The sequence below is a fragment of the Trachemys scripta genome, chromosome 9 (assembly GCF_013100865.1).
Source record: "Trachemys scripta elegans isolate TJP31775 chromosome 9, CAS_Tse_1.0, whole genome shotgun sequence".
NCBI lineage: Eukaryota > Metazoa > Chordata > Testudines > Emydidae > Trachemys > Trachemys scripta.
The window spans coordinates 49,351,343-49,375,816 of record NC_048306.1 but is presented as its reverse complement, the minus strand read 5'-3'; the positions used below and the strand labels follow the sequence as shown (position 1 = coordinate 49,375,816).

General features: G+C 46.4%; 1 protein-coding gene across 6 annotated transcripts in view; it reads right to left on the bottom strand.

Annotated features, from left to right (window-relative positions):
* Positions 1-11,613: 11,613 nt before the first annotated feature.
* The window catches only part of PAK2 (p21 (RAC1) activated kinase 2), an 86,651-nt gene continuing 73,790 nt past the window's right edge, over positions 11,614-24,474 (bottom strand). For all 6 annotated transcript variants that reach the window (XM_034781595.1, XM_034781593.1, XM_034781594.1 and 3 more), the window contains 3 exons: positions 23,593-23,789; positions 13,844-13,981; positions 11,614-12,706 (listed from right to left, as the gene is read on the bottom strand). In XM_034781595.1, coding sequence (XP_034637486.1) covers positions 12,620-12,706; positions 13,844-13,981; positions 23,593-23,789 — 422 coding nt within the window. In that variant the 3' untranslated portion in view covers positions 11,614-12,619. The remainder of the gene's footprint in view (positions 12,707-13,843; positions 13,982-23,592; positions 23,790-24,474) is intronic.

Genomic DNA, 24,474 nt, shown 5'->3' with positions numbered 1-24,474 from the left:
CAAAAATGAATACTGCATAATATGGCATTGTTCATTAGAATTAATACACGTTTGGCTTGAAAATTTATTTAATTATTTAGTCTACATATTTAATAAAAATAAATGAATAACCTGACAGTGTTGACATTGTTATTGTTTTCACTTTGCACAACATAGCATTGATCTTAAAATAAATCATATACATTATATGTGATTCTTTCTTTTCCGTCCTTCATTCTTTCATATCAAAATCTATTACATTTTATTCTACCTTTGTAATATCCAATTCTTATTGTTAATAAAATTTATAAAATTAGAGCCTTGCATGGTGTCAAGTATCAGGGGGTAGCTGTGTTAGTCTGTATCCACAAAAACAACAAGGAGTCTGCCAGCAACTACACACCACACCACAGAAACCAATCCCTGTAGCAAACCTCGCTGCCTACTCTGTCCCCAGATCTACTCTGGCGACATCATCAGAGGACCCAACCACATCAGCCACACCATCAAGGGCTCATTCACCTGCACGTCTGCTAATGTGATATATGCCATCATGTGCCAGTAATGCCCCTCTGCCAGGTACATTGGCCAAACCAGACAGTCCCAACGTAAAAGAATAAATGGACACAAATCGGACATCAGGAATGGTAACATACAAAAGCCAATAGGTGAACACTTCAATCTCCCTGGTTATTCTATTACAGATTTAAAAGTCACTATTCTTGAACAAAAAAACCTTCAGAAACAGACATCAAAGAGAAACAGCAGAACTAAAATTCATTTGCAAATTTAACACCATTAATTTGGGCTTGAATAGGGACTGGGAGTGGCTGGCTCATTACAGAAGCAGCTTTGCCTCTCCTGGAATTGATACCTCCTCATCAATTATTGGGAGTGGACTACATTCACCCTGATTGAATTGGCCCTGTCAACACTGGTTCTTCACTTGTGAGGTACTCCCTTCTCTTCATGTGTCATTATATAATGACTGCATCTGGAACTTTCACTCCATGCATCTGAAGAAGTGGGTTTTTTCACCCAGGAAAGCTTATGCCTAAATAAATCTGTTAGTCTTTAACAGACTAACCGGACTCCTTGATGTTTTTATAAAATTAGAATGGAGGATACTTTGTCATACTGGGGGATCTGGTTTGGTGGGAAAGGGAAGCAGACTGGGTTCGGTCACTGGGAGGATTGGGTTTGGCTGGGGAGGGGAAGGGTAGCAGACCAGGTTGAGTCAGTGGAGTATCGGGTTAGGTGGGGAAGGGAAGCAGACTGGGTTCGGTCAGTGGGGGTTCGGGTTTGGCTGGGAAGTGCAAGGGGAGCAGACCGGGTTCAGTCACTGGGAGGACTGGGATTGTCTGGAGAGTGGAAGGGAAGCAGACCAGGTTTGGGTGTGGAGCGGGGAGAACGCGCAATCTGGGTTTGGCCGGGGGGCGGCGGGCGGGGTAGGATTCAAAGAGCCGCAAGGTGAAATGGGCGCTCTCCTCTTCAGTCCCTGGCATGCAGCAGCGGGCCAAGTGCAATTGCAACAGGGCAATGGGAGAGTGTCGCCTGTTTTGCCTTCACGAGTCCATCCTGCACCCGGGCTGGGGAGTTGAATGCTGGTCTCTCACTCTGGGAGGGGGGCGTGTGGCAGGCAGGACTGCGCGGCCCTTACACCAAAGCAGCGTTGGGAGGGTAGAAAGCTGGGGCGCAGGGAGGTGGGTTAAAGAGGCTTAGCTGCCCCTCCACGCGAGAGAGCCCGCAGAGCTGCCAGGCGCGGCGTCCCTCTCTTCTCTCCCCAGGGAGCAGGAGAGCCTCTGCCTGCAAATCCTGCAGACTGCTCTCCGAGCAGGGCCGGCTCCAGGCACCAGCTTGGCACGCTGGTGCTTGGGGTGGCCACTCCGGACAGGGGCGGCAGGTCCAGCTATTCGGCGGCAATACAGCGGATGGTCCCTCACTGCCGCTAGGAGCAAAGGATCTTCCGCCGAAGTGCCGCCGCAAATCGCGATCGCGGCTTTTGTGTGTGTGTGCGCGCGCGTGTGGCTGCTTGGGGCAGCCAAAACCCTGGAGCAGCCTCTGTCTCCGAGCATGCCATGCAAGCTGGCCCAGCTGCACTTCACTGACAGCACAGCTCAGCCCCAGCCGGGGTCTTGAGGCAGGAAGTGTAAGCTGCTCCACTCTCCTTCTGGCTGCTGTGCAATCTACAGGACAAAGGAGCTATTACTGTGTAAATGTACCTATCAACACAGCAATCAAATCAAAGGACTTCGCTGACTTTCTAAAGGCAGGAGAGCAATTCATTGGGAGCATGGTTCTTACTATATAGGTCTTCCCTCCCTACAGTCTGCGATCTGCAGCTGGCATCTTGATTGGCAGCGGCGCCCCCAAATCATGGCACCCTAGTCGGCTGCCTAGTGGTTGCACTGGCCCTGCATTGCCCTCTTGCCCCAGGAAGACAAAGCATGCCCCTAGGAAGCAGCATAGTGTCATTATTGTATGCTGGATACAACAGAAAGAGGATGGAGGGAACTGAGACACCAACGAGGACAAGGAAAACCAGAGCAAAGGTGATTTAGGCCTGGTCTACAGTAGGCTTTTATATCGGTATAGCTACCTCTCTCAGGGGCGTGAAAAATCCACATCTGAGAGATGTAACAACACTGATCTAACCCCTGATGCAGACAGCACATGGTTGATAGAAGAATTCTTCCATCGAATCCACCTCGGGAAGGTGGATTTACCTACACTGATGGCATAAGTAGTGTCTACATTGAAGTGCTACAGCGGCTGTAGCATTTTGCCCCCAGTGATCCATGGGTAGGAGACAAGCTCAAAGACAAGTTTCCAGCTCACTCTCCCAAATGTGATAGATTTATTTGAACCTTGTCTCTAGAGGAGCAGTGGAATGGACATGCTTAGACATACACCTCACCACCATGTCCCAAATCCCCTGAAACCAAACTCCACCCAAAGTGGTCTTTAATCCAGAACTGTTTTAAATCCTGGAATACCTGAGGAAAACAATAGCAACTATCAGTGACATGATGCACCTTGCTTGTTGCATGTACGTAGGGTGACCAGATGTCCTGATTTTATAGGGACAGTCCCAATTTTTGGGTCTTTTTCTTATATAGGCTCCTATTACCCCCCACCCCCATCCTGATTTTTCACATTTGCTGTCTGGTCACCCTACATATACGACTCCAGAGGTCTATAGCAGTGGCTCGTCTCTGTAAGTAGGGTTGTTCCTAGTGGGCCACAGAAAGACATATTAAGAACTAAACTGTGGCAGGGTTGAACGAAAGGAGATGTGATTTGAACTCTTATGATGTAGACAATCAAATGAACAAACTGAATCACAGGCCTATGAAAATCAAGTTTGCTATTAGTACTAAATATTTACATGATGGCTATTAGGGAGGAAGAATGGCCCAGTGTGTTGGGTATTAAGTTTGGGACTCCAGAGCCCCAGGTTAAATTCCCTGCTCTCCTACAGAATTTCGCATAACTTGGGGCAAGTTACTTCGGTGTTTCTCACTACCTCATCTGTACAGTGGGGATAAAAGTACTTCCCAACCTCACAGAGTGTTGAGAGGATAAATACACTGAGTGCTCAGAGACTATGCTCCTGGGAGCCATACAAGTACCACAGAGAGAAATGGCACCTAATTGACCCAATTGGGATCATGACCATTGTGCTGGGCACGATACAGACACAGAAAAGAGAATCCCCTTAACCAGACATTATCACCTTCTTCGCAAAGGTAAGTCTCTCACATTGTGTAATCAACATGTTAATATCCACAAATGAACAAAAGCTCCCAACAAAGCTGTATTAATTCAGTTTTATTTTCCCTTTAGTACAATTTATACAAAAAAATCCCCAGAAGACAGGTATTGAATTAACCTTGAGCTGAGATTTAGGCACTTTACAGTTCAAAATGACTTCTTTGTTACTGTGTCAACTTGCAGAACACACTAGGACATGAAGACCGAGTATGTACATATTAAACCAAATCACAGAACTCCTTGATCCCTCCTCCCACTTAATTGTTATTGTGGTATAAAGGAAACAAGGATTCTTTTCGGTGACGGCACAGCAGTTAATAGTGAAGATAACACAACCACCCTGGGTTTCTTCCCCACACTTGTGTTTGCAGAAAGAACACTTATGTCCCTCTAGTTTCACCTTTGACTGCTGCCAAATAAGCACTGTTGTTCCATCCATTCCCCCTCATGTCTGTTAATACCCAGACACCCCATCATGGCAGCAGCACAGTGCTTGTTTTAGAAATTCTTATATTCAAAGTATGGGACAGTGCGATCTCCCTATCATGGGCTGGGTCCCTGAAAGGGCAGAAAGCCAGCCTGGGGAGTTCTAAGGAAGGACTCCCCACAAAGAAAAGCCTCTTATACTGGATTCTCTGCATAAACTTTTCAAGCTCCATCTAAACCCAGCTGATCTGTCAAGAGGCCCTGGGAGGAGGTGCAAAAGCACCGGGAAGTATAGGGGGGCAGCTCCAGTTGGAACAACACACCACACATCAAATCCTGTGGTTCTTATTCAGGGAAAACTCCCTTTGGGAGTCAACAGGCGCTCCCCATGAGTAAGGATTGGAGAAGATCTGGGCTTACCACCATAAAGGGCAGGTCACAGTGTCTGAATAGAGAAAGTTGAAAGACTGTTTGTACAGATAAGTAGTAACTTATTCCTTGGCTCAGAGAAGGGGATTCTGGTGGTAGCACTCTACTGGTTAGGCCAATCCAGAGCAGACAAAATTCCTGAGATCAGAATAATTCACTTCCCCTAAACAGATGTTGCCCGCAACCACCATTCAGGACAAAACCACACTCCTTATAAAGACTCAGCAGCTAGTGACCCCCCAACTCTGCCGTCACCAATTAACTCGAATGCTTTGCTACAGAACGACCACTTCCTTGGGAGCAGGAAAAGAGTGGCGAGCCAGCGTTCCCACAAGATTTTTTTCCACATCTGAATCTGTCACATATGTCCTGAAGGACAACCTGTCTGAATCTTGGTTCTAAGACCACAGGGTGGGTTTAATATTCCAGACACACAGGCTTTGTCTAGGCTAGAGAAGTTTACTATTCTAAGAACCGCTTGATCCTGCTGACATATAAACACCCCATGTCCCCACACAGAAGTGTTCCTTTTGGAGTATGTGTGTACCAAATACTATTCAGCAAGCATGAACGCTGGCTCAGCCTACACCATTATAGAGGACACAGGCATTGTGGAGATGATCTGATCTGAGTTCTTGATTCTTCAGTTACAAGAGTGGACCAGGATACATTGTTGTAGGGTTTGTTCTTGTAGGTTCTCTCTAGTTCTCTCTTTAAGTACATGGAGTCTGGTGTCTTTTGGCTCATGCTAGTCGCTCAGCTCAACATCATAAGCATAAGAGCACAGAAAGCCCTAACACTTTCAAAACAAACAGTTCAATTTTCCAGAGTAGATATGGCTGTAGGGAGAGTTCGTGCAGGTCAACAGACTGATGCTAATATATGATCCTTAAAAACAAACATTTTTAACCACGGTTACAAAAAGCAGCCACATGAGCAAGCTGCCAAACTCCCTCATTTCTTCCTAGCTTACAGCAAGAATATATTTTCCAGCAAAATGAGGGAGGATGATTTATGCCAAAACTTTTCCAAGACTGAAAGGGTAAAAGTCCAAACATCTGTTTCTTTTAAAAGAAACCCTTCTCATTCTTGCCCATTTCATGCATTTAAAAAGTAAAACTACCTCGGATCATGCTTTAAAAGCCAGGCTTAAGAAATCACACTGAGGCCTTCAAAGCTATGTCCTGTACCTAACCTATAACAATATGTATAGCATATCCTGCAACCGTATGGCACTTAACCCAGGCTCAAGAGTGGACTTGGAAATTACTAAGAAACAATTAATATAATTATCAAATTATGTAATGACAGCAATTAGCTTCCTCTCTCATGTTACTGCACAGGAAACACTACAGAACCAGGTATGCAGCACACCTGGAGTGCACTGAAATACAAAGGCAAAGACATCTGAGAAGCAGTCCAGGATAGCTCCATTTGTTGGAAGTATTATTGCTCAAGGCCTGATAAATATGACCCTGTTCCCATTTTCATTGAAATCAACAGTAGCTTTGGTATTGATCTGAATGAGAGCAATGAGTCAAAGTCACCTGTGCAGTTATACTGGAAACCCGTATCCAGTGGGAACCTTTATCAGCCAGATTCCCACTTTCACAATACTGGATACTCTGGGACAAAACCCCCCCCCTAAATATGTAGTTACAGATGAGACATGCTTTTTCAGCCTTTCCCAATGAACCAAAGCTTTGTATTTTCACTTGCCTGTTTCCAAAGAGAGGTAAATTAGGAACCCTAGCTTCTCTCCTACACTGAATTTATCTTTAGGGCTGTCAAAATTTGCAACAATTATTTTTAAATACTTATTTTAGGCATATGGCCAATTTTAGGCTGATGTGGAGTGGGGGCATTAAATGGAAAATGGCACTGATGCTTCCATGAAAAGCAAAATAAAAGATTCTTTGAATAAACTGGAAAAAAAAATCCACAAGCCTTTTCTCTCTACCATCTTAGCCAACACTTGGGCAAAAATGAAAGCTGATCCAGAACAGCCCTGTAGGAAACTCCTTCCAGCTAAACTGCCACAATGAAAGTAGGAACTCAATTTCCCCTGAATCTTAGGGCTTCTCTGCATGCAGGGTTGCACCAGTTTAATATGAAATTTTAAATTAGTTAAACAGATGCAAAAAGCTCTGCGGATGTGACTGTTTCAGGTTTAGACCAAGCTTATTTTGGATTACCCCAGTTAAATAAGAAATAGGTTTAAAAAGGACTTAAACTGAAACAAGAGTGCAAGTTTCTATGCAGACAAGGTCTAGCCCTCCTTAATGAGGCATGAACTCTTAACGTCCACATGGATTATATAAATACTATTAAGCAGTTTCTCTTCCCAACTTTTAAAAAACCTAAAATTAAATTCAAGACCTATCTAATGCACCATTAAGAACATGAATTCAAATGAACAAGGGGTCTTGCATACATAAAACCAATGCTACCATGATAAGGAAAATAAATCTGAATAGGCAGAATACTGCATAATCCAATGCCCCAATGTTTTGAGGTTGTAAACATTTCTGGAAGACCACTTGTTTCCACATTTTTCTTGCTGACTGGACATTTGAGAAGGGGGAGAAGCTATTTCCTGAAGTATGTAGGAAGAAGGCAGTAATGGATATATGCATATATGTATCTTGGATGTTCACAGCAGAAAAATTGTTAACAATGGAAACTTCATCGAAATTTCAACCAAACCAACCTTGGCCCCAGAAAGGTTCACTTTGTTTGTCCTTTTCTTAGTGACAGACTTCAGTACTGATAGACTATCAGGATTTTCTCTTTAGTAACTGTTTATCAACAGGCACTTCTGATCCAATACCAAAGCCCAGGTAAGTCATCCACTGCTGCAGACTTCTCACTGCTAGCAAAAAGCTGATCTAAGGAGATCATAGTCTGTTTAGATGAAAGGGTAGCACTTGTGCTCCATGCTTCTTGCACTCTATTCTGTGCAACATTTAAAAATTTCCTCAAAAGTGCCACATTTAATAAAACAATATTGCAGTCTTGTTAGGAATAATTTTACAGGAACTTCATATTGCCAGCAGCTTGATCAATGACTACTGGCTTGTCAATTCCAAATCCCATCACTAACAAAATACTACTTTACAGCGCTCTGGTCTTAGAAGATGCTGTGTAGACAGTCCCGTCAGTTCTTTACTAATGGTGCTGCTTTAGCAACAGCCTCCAGGGAAGACAAGCCAGATCTGCTCTCCTGGTTTCAAACAGTCAGGAATGGTTACTGGAGGCAGGACTGATTTGCAAATGGAGCTCAGCAGCAAGAAAAGCCTTCAGTTATCATCTGGTGTTGCTGTTATCGTTGATTAGGAAGATTTTGAAGACAAAGGATAACTAAGCTGAGATACACCTCAAAATAAAAATCAATCACACTGAAAAGAAAATGTGCATAAAACATTTACATTTCTTGCTTAAATTCAAAGTTACACAAACACTGAGAACATTCCCCTAAACCCTTTAAAATATCTAACCATTTTTACACTACTTTTACACTACTCTGATCTTAAAAAGATATAAACTCAGGAAGGGGAAAACCAAACATTTAAAAAAGTTTATTTCTAGCCCTGAAAGAACAAAGTTAATAAAGTAATCAAATACAGTAGTTAATATCACAGAAACAATTAAATAACAGAATGAGATTAAATTAAACAAAAGAAAACATTAAAATCTGGATACAGTAAAAAAAAAAAAAAAAAAAAAAAAAAAAAAAAAAAAAAAAAAAAAAAAAAAAAAAAAAAAAAAAAAGCTTGAACCTACATCCATTTCCATCCGGCAAAGTTAAGGAGAGAGAGAAAGCAGACCAGAGAGGTTTTTCCAATTCCAGCTATAAAGACCTTTAACAGTATCCTTGATTTTTCCACCCTTTTCTGACAGCAGAGTTCAATTACTCTGCACTGCTCTGAAGCACATCTCTTGCAGCTACTCAGGACAGAGGTACTTGTATACTGAATATTCAGATGAGAATGTGTGACCAAGCAGGTCTACTTGGTGGGAAGTTGGGTTTATTCCAAGTTCTGTGCTAAAAAAATCCTGGGAGACAAACATTGCCTGTTCACTTGCTTTCAAAACAGTATGCTGCTGATCTCTACTCCTGACTAACTACTGTGTTGTGCCACCGTAGCATTTATTCATATGCATATTTGTGATTGTGCCTGTCATCTGAGGTGACTGCTAGAGATTTGGGAATTCTGGCATGTTCCAAAGTGATATTTTGCTTTCAGCATCCACTCAAACTCTGGCTATTCTCTCTTCACCTGCACTAATTATTCATCTGGGCTGGGCAGAACAAATGAGCTAGTCTCAGTTCTAACCTGGTCCCTCATGGGAAAAATGGACACTTGGAAGACATATGCAACACATGTTCAGTTAGAAGATTGATAGTTAACCTACTGACACGCAAACTGCACAGTGGTTACACAACAAAGCACGGAGCAGCAGCTTCCCTATGACTTTTCTTTGCCAGTTTACTGACTCTACTTAACTATTTTCCCTCACTTCGCTGCAGAAATTAAATGTTCCCAATATTTCTGCACTTTCTCCTTTGACCTCTCTCCTTTGTCCTGATTACCTTCTGGCAACAGGAGCAAAAGAAACCTTATTGTAGAATCATATACATACAAGGGGTGCTCTTGTGCACTTTTTAACTGTAGTTCACAGTACTCTAAGCCACATGAGAAGCACTGGGATGCATTTTGGTAACTCCTGGATGAGGTTTTTTTTTTAAAAAAAAAAGAATTAAAAGTTTAGAAATCACCCCTTAAAGAGCTACAGATTTGGATCTGGACAGATTTGCTATTGCAAGATCAGAAGGAAGTTTTTTTTAATCAAGAAGACTGAACTAATCAGTTAAAATTACTTACTGATTTTAAGTTTTCCTGCTAATTTCAGAACAAAATTATATTTATATGGTAGACGAGATTTTGCTACCAGTGGGGAAAAAGCCAACTTATACTCCTGCACCAGGAGTCTGGTTTTCAAAAAGTCCATTGCCAGCAATAGACAGGGAGCCACTGATGAGAAAAGATACAATATAACCCAGTACTCCTTGCTTCTCCCTATGGACAGGAAGATCTTTTACTTTGAGTCACATATATTGAAACCAGGCCACTGCCATTCTGCTGTTTATGGTATCAATGGCTTTCAGTACATACCAAGTTTGTAAGACAGGAAGCACATCTAGAGTATTCAGACCATGACATGACACTTCCTTGGAATGCATCATTCTAGTTCTTTATGGCTAGTGGGCTGCGTATTCTTTTGATGTTATCCTTCTTGTTAAAGTAATTCAGCTTGGCACCTGTTACACTAGTGCAGGGTGGGCAAACTACGGCCCTCGAGCCGTTTTAAGCCAGACCTTGAGTTCCCGCTAGGGAGTGGGGTCTGGGGCTTACCAGGGCACAGGGTTGCTCCACGTGGCTCCCAGAAGCAGCCGAATGGCCCTGCTCCATCGCTCCAGCCAGGGCACAGAGTCAGGGGCCGCACCACATGGCCCCCTTCCGGCTCCTATGTGCTCCAATGGGAGCTGCAGGGGTGGTGCCTGTGGACAGGGCAGCATGCAGAGCCACCTGGCCGCACCTCCGCATAGGAGCCAGAGAAGGGACATGCCACTGCTTCCGGGAGCCGCTTGAGGTAAGCGCCGCTCAGAGTCTGCACCCGAGCCTCTCCCCACATCCCAACCTCATGCCCCAGCCCTGATCCCTCTCCCGCCCTCCAAACTCCTGGATCCCAGCCTGGAGCACCCTCCTGCATCCCAGACTCCTCATCCCCAGCCCCACCCAGAGTCTGCATCCCCGCAGCTGGAGCCCTCACCTCCCCCTGCACTCCACTCCCCGAGCCCCCTCACGCAACCTGAACTACTCATTTCTGGCCCCACCCTAGAGCCCACATTCCCAACCAGAGCCCTCACCCCCTCCCACACTAACCCCAATTTTGTGAGCATTCATGGCTTGCCATACAATTTCTATTCCCAGATGTGGCCCTCAGCCCAAAAAGTTTGCCCACCCCTGTGCTAGTGATAACAAGAACTCAGACTGAAGTGTGGTGGTTCTATTTCCTACATGAATAAGGTATCTTGTTGGTGCAAAGCAATTTGCTAGCACAATTTGTGGAAGGATAAAGTTCTGACAGAATGAAATCCCATGATATATAGGCTCAGGAAGTGAAAGCTAATTTTTTCAGGTGCTCTAAGCAGAGCTACATCTTGGTTACCAAAACCCAGAACAGCCATTTCTATCCGCATATAAATATTGAAATTATTCCTTTAACAGAAGAAAAGGGCCTTCCCACAGTAAAAAGAACGTGTAAAACTCTGGTTTATGCAATTTGTCAGACACCAAATGGAATCATCTCACCCTAGGACCTGGGCTCTCTCTGCTTGACATGCACTGCCAGTTGGGAATGCAACATAACTGCTTAGCACCAAATTAGTGGCTATTCTTTCATGCGCATTATTTGGCACATCACAGTTACAAACAGCTCCTTATGAAAATAATCTATAGGTATAAATGCAGCAATTTCAGTGGCTGAAATCAGGGACCAGGGATACTTCTATGATTTCTACTGTTACCACTTCAGTTGCCACCATCTCAAGAACTCAAGTTACTCACTAGCTCTTATAGGAAGGCACTTTTTTCTTGCACTAAACGTTGTCTTGTGCCATCCTAGCTGGTAAAATGTCTTTAGTGAGAAGGGGCCATCATGACACGATGACTCTCTCCAGTCATGCATCAGCCACTCAAGTAAGCCCCTTTCATGTCTGATGAAGCTACTTTCCCGCCTCAGACTTTGTCGCCATAGAACAGCACTTTGGTGTTCCCAGGTGTTCATAAGCTCCTGTTTGAATTATAAAAAAAAAACAGTCTTGGATCTTCATTTTCCTCAGATTTGATGAATTATTTGTTCTTTTGATTTCATTAGTAGAAATGGAGCACATGTAAAAATGGAAAAAAATAGCTCTAATACTTAAATCTTGACAACTCCTAGATGGATGCATTATTTGCTTTTGGGAATAAAATTACAACATATACAAAAATTCATTTGATACAAAGGAGGGAAATGTAAAAAAAGTCAAAGGCACCAGCATAAATTCCAAAGCCCAAGTAAGAGCATAGATACAACACTTGGTTTTAAGACCACCCACTACACCACACAAGACATCCCTTTTGCCTTGGCCAACAAGTCTAGGGAAGTTGTGGGGGGATGGAAACAGAAAGGAATATAATGGGTGGGTGGGGAGGTGTTTCTTTCCTCAAACATCCGCTCCCTTCTCCTTATATGTGTAGGCTGACCTCTAAAAACCTGACCCAAAACAATTTACTACACTGAGATCTCTCTCTCTCTTGGATTAGAAGTCCCTGGAGCAGTTACAGATCAGAAAGACAGTTGAACTCTTCTCTTCCACCTCTCCTTATACTCTACTTACAAGCAGATTTCATTTAAAGTTAGTTTCTTGAGTATCCAAGTCGTTAATTCTACAGTACAGTCACAACTAAATTGTATGGTATGGGAGGGATGGGTAAATTGTACCTTCACATTTCTGACACACTTACTGTTAACCTAGTCATATGGGAGATGGCCAAAGCAACTTGAAAGACGACAGGAAAAGGGGAGTAGAAGGAAAGATCAGCAGATAAAATTAATGCCTCTCTCCAAAAGCTTGAATCTGTCATTCAAGTATTGAAAGTCCCCAAGAGGGCACAATGAATGGGAACTGTTACAGCGAAGTCATCAAAAAACTTAAAACCCCAGGCATGGGAAGCAGGATTCCTGGGCTGTCTGCAAAAGAGGTGAAAGACCAGTGATTCAGTCCACAATTCCTTTTGGACCCTAAAAAGGGTTTACTTAAAAGTCACTATATTTCATTTCGTGTGTCTTCTGGGTGAGCATTTTTCCCTTTTGCAGACTTTTTTCAACCTCCCTAACAAGAGTAACAATTTTCATATATTATAAAGATTTTTAAAAAAAGATGAAGGCCATGGCGACAATGTTAGCGGTTACTCTTCATTGCTTCTTTGGCTGCCAGGATCAATGGCGTCAAGCTAGACAGAGGTTTGGCCAATTTCAGGAAAGGATGCTGCCAAGAATAGAGAAACACAGTAAGTTAGTAAGAGTCAAATTTCAAAAATAAACTATTATACACCTCTACCCTGATATAACGCGACCCAATATAACACGAATTCGGATATAACGCGGTAAAGCAGCGGGGAGCCCCAGGCCCTTTAAAGCACTGCCTGAGCCCCACTGCTTTACTGCGTTATATCCGAATTCGTTTGGAGCCCCGGGCTCATTAAATCCCCACCCAAGCCCCACTGCCGGTGTTCCGGCAGTGATTTAAGGGGCCCAGGGCCCCCCGCAGTGGCTGGAGCACCAGGCCCTTTAAATCTCCGGCAGCCGAGCTCAGGCGGTGATTTAAAGGACCAGAGGCTCCAGCCGCTGCGGGGACCCCCGGATCCTTTAAATCCCAGCCCGAGCCCCGCTGCCGGAGCTCCGGCAGTGATTTAAAGGGCCCGGGGCTCCCTCCAGCGGCTGGAGCCTTGGGCCCTTTAAATCACCACCGTGGAAGCTGGTACAGTCTGGCATGGTGTACTGGCTCTTGTTGGTTCGCCGTATCGGACCAGACAGAACACTGTCTCACCTAAAAGGCGGTGAGATTTTTTTGGCTCCCGAGGACCGCGTTATATTGTGGTAGAGGTGTATTTACATAGCACTTTCTATCCCAAGTTAAGAAAGCACTTCACAAAGGTGCCAATATGCAGCACCTCAAGGAGATATGCCCAATGATTGATCCATAGTAGCACAGATTTGTTGACAGCTGTTCCTCCACATAGCAATATCCAATAACCCTGGCTAGCCCCTGCCCTCCTCTCTCCAACAACCTTCCCCATGCAGAGATATTCCTTTTTTTGATATTTTCCCTCTATCCTGTTCTGTGTTCACTGTGCTGGCTACAGCAGCCTCTGTTTAACTAAGCTATGGTGTCACTGAAGAATCACCACTGGCAGAAAGCAGCCAGTAGTGATTGCAGTAGAAGAATCATCTACATTTGTGTTTCAAATTTTGATTCCTGTTTCCTTCCCACTATTCTCCATTAAACGATCCTTCAATAGGAAAAGGAAGACAAAGACAAGCCGATGTCAGCACTAGCTGACTACTGTTTTAGTGACCGCCAAATTTCAAGCTTTTCGGGAGACTCCATCATACATATACTTACCTGTAACAGTTCTTTGGCTGATCCCCTTTTCTCTACATCCATCTCCAAACAACGATTTAGAAAATCCCGGAATATTGGGGACAGTTTCTCTGGATTCTGCAGCTCTGGTGTGCCATTAGTTGCTATTAAATACAAAGCCTGCAAACCGAGAAAGGTCGTTACACCCAAGTCATCTGTTAAAATTCTAAAAATGTGATTTGCAATGTATTAGTATTTCAAGTTAGAAGAAGCATTTATTGAAGTACATCTAAAAAGGAAAACACTAAAAAGCAGACACTGAATGGCATATGACAGGACAGTTACCTGTTCAGTAACTGGCGTTTTTCCAGATGTGTTGCTCCTATCTATTCCACAGTAGGCGTGCGTGCTCGCCACGTGCACCGGTGCCGGAAATTTTTCCCTTAGCAGCATCTGTAGTGGGGGAGCACCACTGCGACCCCTGGAGTGGCGCCGACATATCGCACTATAAAGCGGGCTGTGTGCTCCCCTAACCCTCAGTTCCTTCTTGCCAGAAACTCCGACAGAGGGGAAGGAGGGTGGGATGTGAAATAGACAGGAGCAACACATCTCGAAGAACGCCAGTTACGGAACAGGTAACTGTCCTTTCTTCTTCGAGTGATTGCTCCTGTGTATTCCACAGTAGGTGACTCCAAGCTATACCTGACGGAGGTGGGTAGGAGTTCTAATGATAAAGGTTACGGGTTACCCGGTGGAGCACCGCCCTACCAAACCCAGCGTCATCCCTTGCTTGGGAGATGATCGCATAATGCGATGCGGAAGTATGGACAGAGGACCATGTAGCAGCCCTACATGTGTCCTGAAGAGGGACATGAGCCACATAGGCTGCAGACGAGGCCTGGGCTCTCGTCGAATGCGCCTTAACAACAGGAGGTGGGGGAACCCCAGCCAGGTCATAACACGTGCGTATGCACGAGGTGATCCAGCGGGAGATCCGCTGGGTGGAAACCGGTTGCCCTCTCATGCGCTCGGCTGTAGCAATGAAAAGCTGAGGGGATGCCCGAAATGGCCTTGTTCGATTTAAGTAAAAGGACAGTGCCCTACGCACATCTAGCATGTGTAGGCGTTGTTCCTCATTGGAGGAATGGGGCTTAGGACACAGGACCGGCAGGAAAATGTCCTGGTCCATATGAAACGCCAAGACCACCTTCGGCAGGAAGTCCGGGTGCAGGCGAAGCTGGACCTTCCCCTTATGGAAGACAGCGTACATGGGTTCCGAGGTGAGCGCCCTAAGCTCCGAAACCCTGTGGGCTGAGGTGATAGCCACCAAAAACGTCACCTTCTCAGATAAGTGGGACCAAGAACAAGTGGCCAAGGGCTCAAAGGGAGGTCCCGTGAGGCATGACAGTACCAGGTTCAGGTCCCAAGGGGGAACCGGGGGTCTAGCATAAGGGAACGCTCTGTCCAAACCCTTCAAAAACCTGGAAGTCATGTGGTGGGAGAACACTGACTGTCCCACCACCAGAGGTTGGAAGGCAGAAATGGCTGCTAGGTGCACCCTGATCGAGGAGGGAGCTAGCCCTTGGGTCCTAAGGGACAGGAGGTAGTCCAGGACCAGCTGGAGCGGAGCGGACGCGGGGGAGGAGCCTCTCTCCCTTGCTCAGGAGGAGAACCGATACCACTTGGCCAGATAGGTCCTCTGTGTGGACGGCTTCCTGCTTTCAAGCAGGACATGTCTAACAGCCTCGGTACACCTCCCCTCCTCCGCATCTAGCCACGGAGCAGCAACGCTGTGAGGTGGAGTGGGCCCAGGTTGGGATGGAGGAGACGACCTCCCTCCTGGGAGAGCAGGTCCGGGTGGAGCAGCAGCCTGCGAGGGGGGGCTGCCAAGAGTTGTAGTAGGGTACCGTACCAATGTTCATAGATTCATAGATTATAGGACTGGAAGGGACCTCGAGAGGTCATCGAGTCCAGTCCCCTGCCCACATGGCAGGACCAAATACTGTCTAGACCATCCCTGATAGACATTTATCTAACCTACTCTTAAATATCTCCAGAGACGGAGATTCCACAACCTCCCTAGGCAATTTGTTCCAGTGTTTAACCACCCTGACAGTTAGGAACTTTTTCCTAATGTCCAACCTAGACCTCCCTTGCTGCAGTTTAAACCCATTGTTTCTGGTTCTATCCTTAGAGGCTAAGGTGAACAAGTTCTCTCCCTCCTCCTTATGACACCCTTTTAGATACCTGAAAACTGTTATCATGTCCCCTCTCAGTCTTCTCTTTTCCAAACTAAACAAACCCAATTCTTTCAGCCTTCCTTCATAGGTCATGTTCTCAAGACCTTTAATCATTCTTGTTGCTCTTCTTTGGACCATTTCCAATTTCTCCACATCTTTTTTAAAATGCGGCGCCCAGAACTGGACACAATACTCCAGCTGAGGCCTAACCAGAGCAGAGTAGAGCGGAAGAATGACTTCTCGTGTCTTGCTCACAACACACCTGTTAATACATCCCAGAATCATGTTTGCTTTTTTTGCAACAGCATCACACTGTTGACTCATATTTAGCTTGTGGTCCACTATAACCCCTAGATCCCTTTCTGCCGTACTCCTTCCTAGACAGTCTTTTCCCATTCTGTATGTGTGAAATTGATTTTTCCTTCCTAAGTGGAGCACTTTGCATTTGTCTTTGTTAAACTTCATCCTGTTGAACTCAGACCATTTCTCCAATTTGTCCAGATCATTTTGAATTATGACCCGGTCCTCCAAAGTAGTTGCAATCCCTCCCAGTTTGGTATCATCCGCAAACTTAATAAGCGTACTTTCTATGCCAATATCTAAGTCGTTGATGAAGATATTGAACAGAGCCGGTCCCAAAACAGACCCCTGCGGTACCCCACTCGTTACGCCTTTCCAGCAGGATTGGGAACCATTAATAACAACTCTCTGAGTACGGTTATCCAGCCAGTTATGCACCCACCTTATAGTAGCCCCATCTAAATTGTATTTGCCTAGTTTATCGATAAGAATATCATGCGAGACCGTATCAAATGCCTTACTAAAGTCTAGGTATACCACATCCACCGCTTCACCCTTATCCACAAGGCTCGTTATCCTATCAAAGAAAGCTATCAGATTGGTTTGACATGATTTGTTCTTCACAAATCCATGCTGGCTGGTCCCTATCACCTTCCAAGTGTTTGCAGATGATTTCCTTAATTACTTGCTCCATTATCTTCCGTGGCACAGAAGTTAAACTAACTGGTCTGTAGTTTCCTGGGTTGTTTTTATTTCCCTTTTATAGATGGGCACTATGTTTGCCCTTTTCCAGTCTTCTGGAATCTCTCCCGTCTCCCATGACTTTCCAAAGATAATAGCTAGAGGCTCAGATACCTCCTCTATTAGCTCCTTGAGTATTCTAGGATGCATTTCATCAGGCCCGGGTGACTTGCAGGCATCTAACTTTTCTAAGTGATTTTTAACTTGTTCTTTTTTTATTTTATCCGCTAAACCTACCCCCTTCCCATTAGTATTCACTATGTTAGGCATTCCTTCAGACTTCTCGGTGAAGACCGAAACAAAGAAGTCATTAAGCATCTCTGCCATTTCCAAGTTTCCTGTTACTGTTTCTCCCTATTCACTAAGCAGTGGGCCTACCCTGTCTTTGGTCTTCCTCTTGCTTCTAATGTATTGATAAAAAGTCTTCTTGTTTCCTTTTATTCCCATAGCTAGTTTGAGCTCATTTTGTGCCTTTGCCTTTCTAATCTTGCCCCTGCATTCCTGTGTTGTTTGCCTATATTCATCCTTTGTAATCTGTCCTAGTTTCCATTTTTTATATGACTCCTTTTTATTTTTTAGATCGTGCAAGATCTCGTGGTTAAGCCAAGGTGGTCTTTTGCCACATTTTCTATCTTTCCTAACCAGCGGAATAGCTTGCTTTTGGGCCCTTAATAGTGTCCCTTTGAAAAACTGCCAACTCTCCTCAGTTGTTTTTCCCCTCAGTCTTGATTCCCATGGGACCTTACCTATCAGCTCTCTGAGCTTCCCAAAATCTGCCTTCCTGAAATCCATTGTCTCTATTTTGCTGTTCTCCCTTCTACCCTTCCTTAGAACTGCAAACTCTATGATTTCATGATCACTTTCACCCAAGCTGCCTTCTACTTTCACATTCTCAACGAGTTCCTCCCTATTTGTTAAAATCAAGTCTAGAACAGCTTCCCCCCTAGTAGCTTTTTCAACCTTCTGAAATAAAAAGTTGTCTCCAATGCAGTCCAAGAATTTGTTGGATAGTCTGTTCCCCGCTGTGTTATTTTCCCAACATATATCTGGATAGTTGAAGTCCCCCATCACCACCAAATCTTGGGCTTTGGATGATTTTGTTAGTTGCTTGAAAAAAGCCTCATCCACCTCTTCCACCTGGTTAGGTGGCCTGTAGTAGACTCCTAGCATGACATCTCCCTTGTTTTTTACCCCTTTTAGCCTAACCCAGAGACTCTCAACACTTCCGTCTCCTATGTCCATCTCTACCTCAGTCCAAGTGTGTACATTTTTAATATATAAGGCAACACCTCCTCCCTTTTTCCCCTGTCTATCCTTCCTGAGCAAGCTGTACCCATCCACACCAACATTCCAATCATGTGTATTATCCCACCAAGTTTCAGTGATGCCAACAATGTCATAGTTGTATTTATTTATTAGCACTTCCAGTTCTTCCTGCTTATTGCCCATACTTCTCGCATTTGTATATAGGCATCTAAGATACTGGTTTGATCTTTCCTCCCAGTTTTGTCCTGACTCTCCTTTCTCTCTGCCAATATAGCCCACACTCCCTCTCGTTTCCGACCCATCTCCCCGGTCTCCATGTTCCCCACTTACCTGTGGGCTTTGCTCACCTGTCCCCGTCGAACCTAGTTTAAAGCCCTCCTCACTAGGTTAGCCAGTCTGTGTCCGAACAGGGTCTTTCCTCTCCTCGAAAGGTGAACGCCATCTCTGCCTAGCAGTCCTTCCTCGAATAGCATCCCGTGGTCTAGGAAGCCAAAGCCCTCCTGGCGACACCATCTTCGCAGCCAGGCATTCACCTCCAGGATGCATCTGTCTCTGCCCGGGCCCCTACCTTTGACAGGAAGAATCGAAGAGAATACCACCTGCGCTCCCAACTCCTCCACCCGTACTCCCAGAGCCCTGTAGTCACTCTTGATCCGCTCAGTGTCACACTGCGCAGTATCATTTGTGCCCACATGGATGAGTAGCATGGGGTAGTAGTCAGAGGGCTGGCTAATCCTCGACAATGCTTCCATAACGTCTCGGATACGGGCCCCCGGCAGGCAGCATACCTCCCGAGATGAAATGTCAGGGCGACAGATGGGCGCCTCCGTCCCCCTCAGCAGAGAGTCTCCGACCACCACTACCCTACGTTTCCTATTCGCAGTGGTGGCAGCAGACTCTCCAGCCTTAGGGGTACGAGGCTTCTCCTCCTTTACTGTAGGGAGTGATTCCTTCTTTCCTGTATCAAGGAGAGCATAACGGTTACCTATAACCACGGCAGGAGGGTTCGGAGCAAGGGTGGAGCACTGCCTGCTGCCAGAAGTAACCAGCTGCCAGAGTCCACCCTGAGCCATCTCCTCCTCCACCAGTGGTGTATCAGCAGTCCTGTGTACTGGGACAGCTACCTCAGCTGTCTCCACATGGACATTGTCGAGGAATTGCTCGTGGATTCGGATGCTCCTCAACCTAGCCACCTCCTCCTGTAGCTCTCCCACCTGCTGCCTGAGAGATTCCACCAGCAGGCACCTCTCACATTGGATGGTCCCCACAGCCTGGATATCAGTAAGTGGAAATTGCAAGTTACAGTCTTTGCAAAACCACACCAGGATCTGGGTAGAGGCATCCATGCTCAGGCGCTCTGTCTGGCTACAGGCACAGGTGGAGGAGACAGTAGCAGTGCTGGCACAGGTGTTGCGGGTCTTCCTAACCATCGTAAGCCTCCCTCTGTCAAACTCCCGTCTGCAGCCCCCTGTCAGCAGAGGCTTCTAGCTTTCAAACCGTCCTTTGAAGCTCACAGCTTCCAACTGCCAGCCACAGCACACGGTCCCCAAAAGGATGCTGTATTGCTCCTCCTTCACCTGGAGAACTCCCTTGCGAAACTCCCTGTTAGCAGCCCCTGTTCGCATGTTGATGGGCCCAATCCGGGGCTATCAGTATAATTCTCACCCTGGCTTAAAATCATATCTGCTCAAGAGGGCCTGGTGGTTGGCCACTCTGAGCTGGAAGCTCGCCGACGAATAAACTTTTCTCCCAAAGGAATCCAGCCTGTGAGCGTCTTTGTCCTTAGGGGTAGGAGCGGGTTGGCCATGCCTCTCACGGTGGTTCACCGATTCCACCACCAGAGATTTCGGTGTTGGGTGGGAATATAAGTACTCGTGCCCCTTTGTGGGCACAAAGTACTTCCGTTCGGCATCTCTCTGTCCGATCTCCAAAAAGGCTGGAGTTTGCCAGAGGCCAGTAGTAATGTTGGCCACCCCCGATGGAGCAGGAGGGCCACACGTCCCAGCATCGAGGTGGTCAGGACATTAAACAATGTGTCCGACGGCTCCTCCATCTCCTCAGCCTGGAGCTGGAGGTTTGATGCCACCCTCCTGAGTTGCTCCTGGTGGACCCTGAAATCCTCCTGAGAGACCGGAGGTGGTGGCGCCACACAGTTGTCCGGCGCTGAGGAGGTCGGTGCCGCAGTGTCGTCTGCACCCGGCTGTACTGCAAGCTCGACGTCCTGACCCAGGGCCTGAGTCGGTGTCGGAGGGTCGGTGCCCACTGCTTCATCGCGGTGCCAAGGCGGTGACGTCGTCTGGGCCTGGGACGCTCCCACCACGGAGCAGGGTCCCAGCGGTGCTGGTGCCTGGGGCCACGGTGCCCACTGGCACCACTGTCCCTACCAGGGAACGGCCTGGCCTTGGGACGCAAGGTGGCCCAGGAGGGCCGTCTCGTCTTGTGGCACCGAACGGCTCGACGAGGGGCGGCTGCGTGCCGAAGCCTGGGACGAGCGGACGGTGCCGTGCGAACGGCTGGAGTGGTCCCGTACATGACGGCTCCGGCCCCTGGAGGCGGACAGGTAGGAGTCTGGGGTGCTGTCTCCGTATTGCCTCCGGTGCCCAAGACTACGATGCCTCGGTGCCTGGGATTCCCGTGACGAGCTCCGGGCATAGTGCCTTCCACGGCGGGTGCCAGAGCGGGAACGGCGGTGCCGCTGCCACCGAGACCTGTCCCTGCGGTCAAGGCTAGAAGAGGAGTGGCGCCGTCTCTTAGTGCCTCCCCTACGGTCTCCCAGAGTGGAAGTGGAAAGCTCGCTCGCAGACAATCCTGCTCGCAGCATGGAGGCGCGCTGGGGTCCGTGGCTCAGCCCTTCAACTCGGTACAGTATCTCGACCTCGGAGACGTCCGGAGAGGGTCGATGGGCACTGAGTGAAGGCTTCCCACAGGATCGGGGGCCCGACTGGAGCGGCACTCCTGGTACCGGAAGTGTCATGGTGTCGCACGTGGCCTGAGCTGCCTCCGGCGTCAAGGGCACTCTCACCTCTGGCGAGGCGCACGTGGACGGCACCGGACTACTCCACTCTACCCGAGTCGGAGGTCTCTGTCGTAGGCTGCCCAATGCGAGTCTAGCCTCACCCCGATCTTTCTCCCGGCGCCGCTTAGTCTTCCCTTGCTTCTTAGAAGGGGAGCGGTGCCGGCTCGTCGACAGGGCGTCACTGTGCACCACCGACGCGGTACCGGGCGCGGAATCAGGATGGTGTGCCAGGGGCGCTTTGCTGCGCGCCGAGGACAAGGTGCCCAGCGCGGGGTCGGCTCGACGCGCCGGTGCCAGGGTCAACGCCGACTCCATTAGGAGAGCTCAGAGTCAGATCTCAAGCTCCCTCTTCGTTCGGGGCTTGGAGGAGCAGCAAATTTTACACTTCTCGCTAATGTGAGCCTCGCCCAGACAGAGAAGACACTGAGTATGTGGATCTCTTCTGGGCATAGGATTGCGACAAGAGTCACACAACTTGAAGCCTGGGCCACGGGGCATGCCCTGAGCCCAGCATGAACAGAGAAAAGTTCAACAAGTAAGAGAAGCTGGATACCACTAAGGCTAGAATTGCTGCAGCAAAGCTGGAGCACAAGTTCCGACTACCTTCACTGGCGGCAAGAAGGAACTGAGGGTGGGGGGAGGAGGGGAGAGCACGCAGCCCCCTTTATAGCGCGATATGTCGGCGCCACTCCAGGGGTCGCGGCGGTGCTCCCCCACTATGGATGCTGCTAAGGGAAAAACTTCCGGCACTGGTGCACGTGGCAAGCACGCACACCTATTGTGGAATACACAGGAGCAATCACTTGAAAAAGAAAATTAAGTTTCCTTGCTGAATCTTCAACTTGGATGCCTGCCATAATGGATACCTGATGCAGGTACTGAAATGTCATTTTTCTTTCCTGTTGTGATCATTTACTTCCTGGTTGTTTTACATGGTTAGTATAATGTAGACTTTATCACATATACTCTCAAAATTCTCTCCCTTAAGAAGATAAAACATGAATACGCATGATCGACCTATGCAGGGTACCTCATTTGAGTATGTATAGTATGCCTTTGTATACTTTGCAACCACTATTCACCACTAATCAAGCTCCTACAAATGAATACATGGGCAGGTTTCATTCTACAAAACAATGTCAATGAGCGACTATGGAATAAGAGCAGCCCAAAGACAGATTCCCACCACAAGGATGCAGAGATAAAGGGGATTGCTCTATGTGACAAACCGTGGACAGACTAACACTATACACACCTGATTTGGTTAAATATTGGGGCACAACTTCTGAACTCATTTCTCCACTAAGGGCTGGGAATGTTAGAGGCAATGCAATAGGCCTGGTCTACACTTCAATTAGGTCGGCATAGCTCATTCTCTGGGCACTGTAGTTATGCTGACCTAACTCCCAGTGCAGACACAACTAGGTCGACAGATGAATGCTTCTGTCAACCTAGCAGCTGTTGCTCAGGGAGGTGGAGTTCCTACAGCGATGACAAAACCGTTTCCATGGCATGGTGCCACAGCAGCCTAGCTGTTCCCCTGTAGCACCCATAGTGTAGGCATGGCCTGAGTCTTGAGGGGTAGAAGGAATGCAACCTGCTTCTCCTCACATTGGTAGATGCTTGTAAGAGTGGCATTGCATAGCTTTAGCAACTGTCACTTGCTTTTGTTAGTAACAAGATGACTATAGATACTTAAGAATTTAGGGTGATGGATACTATAATAAACATATCCTTATATATGGAGAGAGAGTATAAGTCTATTTGTTGAAGCATGCTTTGTACTTTGTTCTTTGTAATGTAATTGGCTTTACTTTTCTGAGCCTACAGAAGTTTATTGCTGGCAAAAGACTGTCTGTACTCAGAGATGAATTCTACTATTTAACTAAAAACAGGTACTATCAATATGCCTCAACCATGTTCTGGAGAGACCATCTCTCAGGGTGAAAGGGTAATATCCTCCATGTCTATTAGATCATCATCCTTTATACTGGGAACTACCTGCACTAATTACCCTTGATTTTTTCCATGTAGATTCCTGTCCACTAGGAACTGCCTTGACTGTACTAAACAGCCATCAGCTGATAACCATTTAAACACTTCTAACCTGGTTTGGATTCAAACCCGTAATCTACAAGTTAAAGGTCCCAAATCTCTTCACCACATTTCTGAGCCACTGTTTTATATGCATGATTGATGAAGCACTCCTAAAGGATGAAATATCTTACCCTCAGAGGGTTTTCATTGAGGTATGGAGGCTCTCCTTCCACCATTTCAATAGCCATGATACCCAGAGACCAGATATCCACTTTAGGGCCATAGGCTTTCCGGGTGACCACCTCAGGAGCCATCCAATAGGGAGTCCCAACCATGGTGCTGCGCTTGCTCTGCTCTGGGGTGATCTGAGCACAGAAACCAAAGTCGGCTACATGATAATAAAGGAATTAGTTAGTGATAGTTAATTCAGTGCATCCTAGTCTGTTGTGAATCCCATCTCAAAACCCCAATTATCTAACAAATATTTCTATTACTATAGAAACATCTTTTGCATCCATACCTTTGCAATCTCGAAGTTTTCTTCTACTTTTCATATCACAACAGAAAGTCTAACCAGCAAGTTCATACAGACACTGAAGAATATAGCCTACTTAAAATAAACTCCTACTCAAAGAATTACGTTCTTTTTTATAAAGGTAATTTGTGGTCTCCTAAAAAAGAGTGATGTTTTGTCTAATCCCTCTTCAAGCCACCAAGAATTCCAACAAAAAAGGACCAAGAACATGGGGGAAAACGTTTTTGTGCACTGGTGTAGCCTTTATGCTATGCTGTGTAATGTAATGGTCCTGAACCCGGAAGGTGATACCATCAGACTGGGCTCCAGTCCCAGTACAAAAATAGGGTTACCATACATCCAGGTTTTCCTGGACAGAGCCTCTTTTTGAGCCTCCTTTTTCTGTCCAGGCAGGGTTTTCAAGTAACAACCATGTCCAGGTTTTTGAAGAGCAGACAAGCTGCAGCTCAGAAAGAGCCCCCCCGGTCCACTTCCCAATTGGTCCTTCTGCTGAATCCTCAGCTGATTGGTTCATTCCCCTACAAGTCACAGCTGCCAG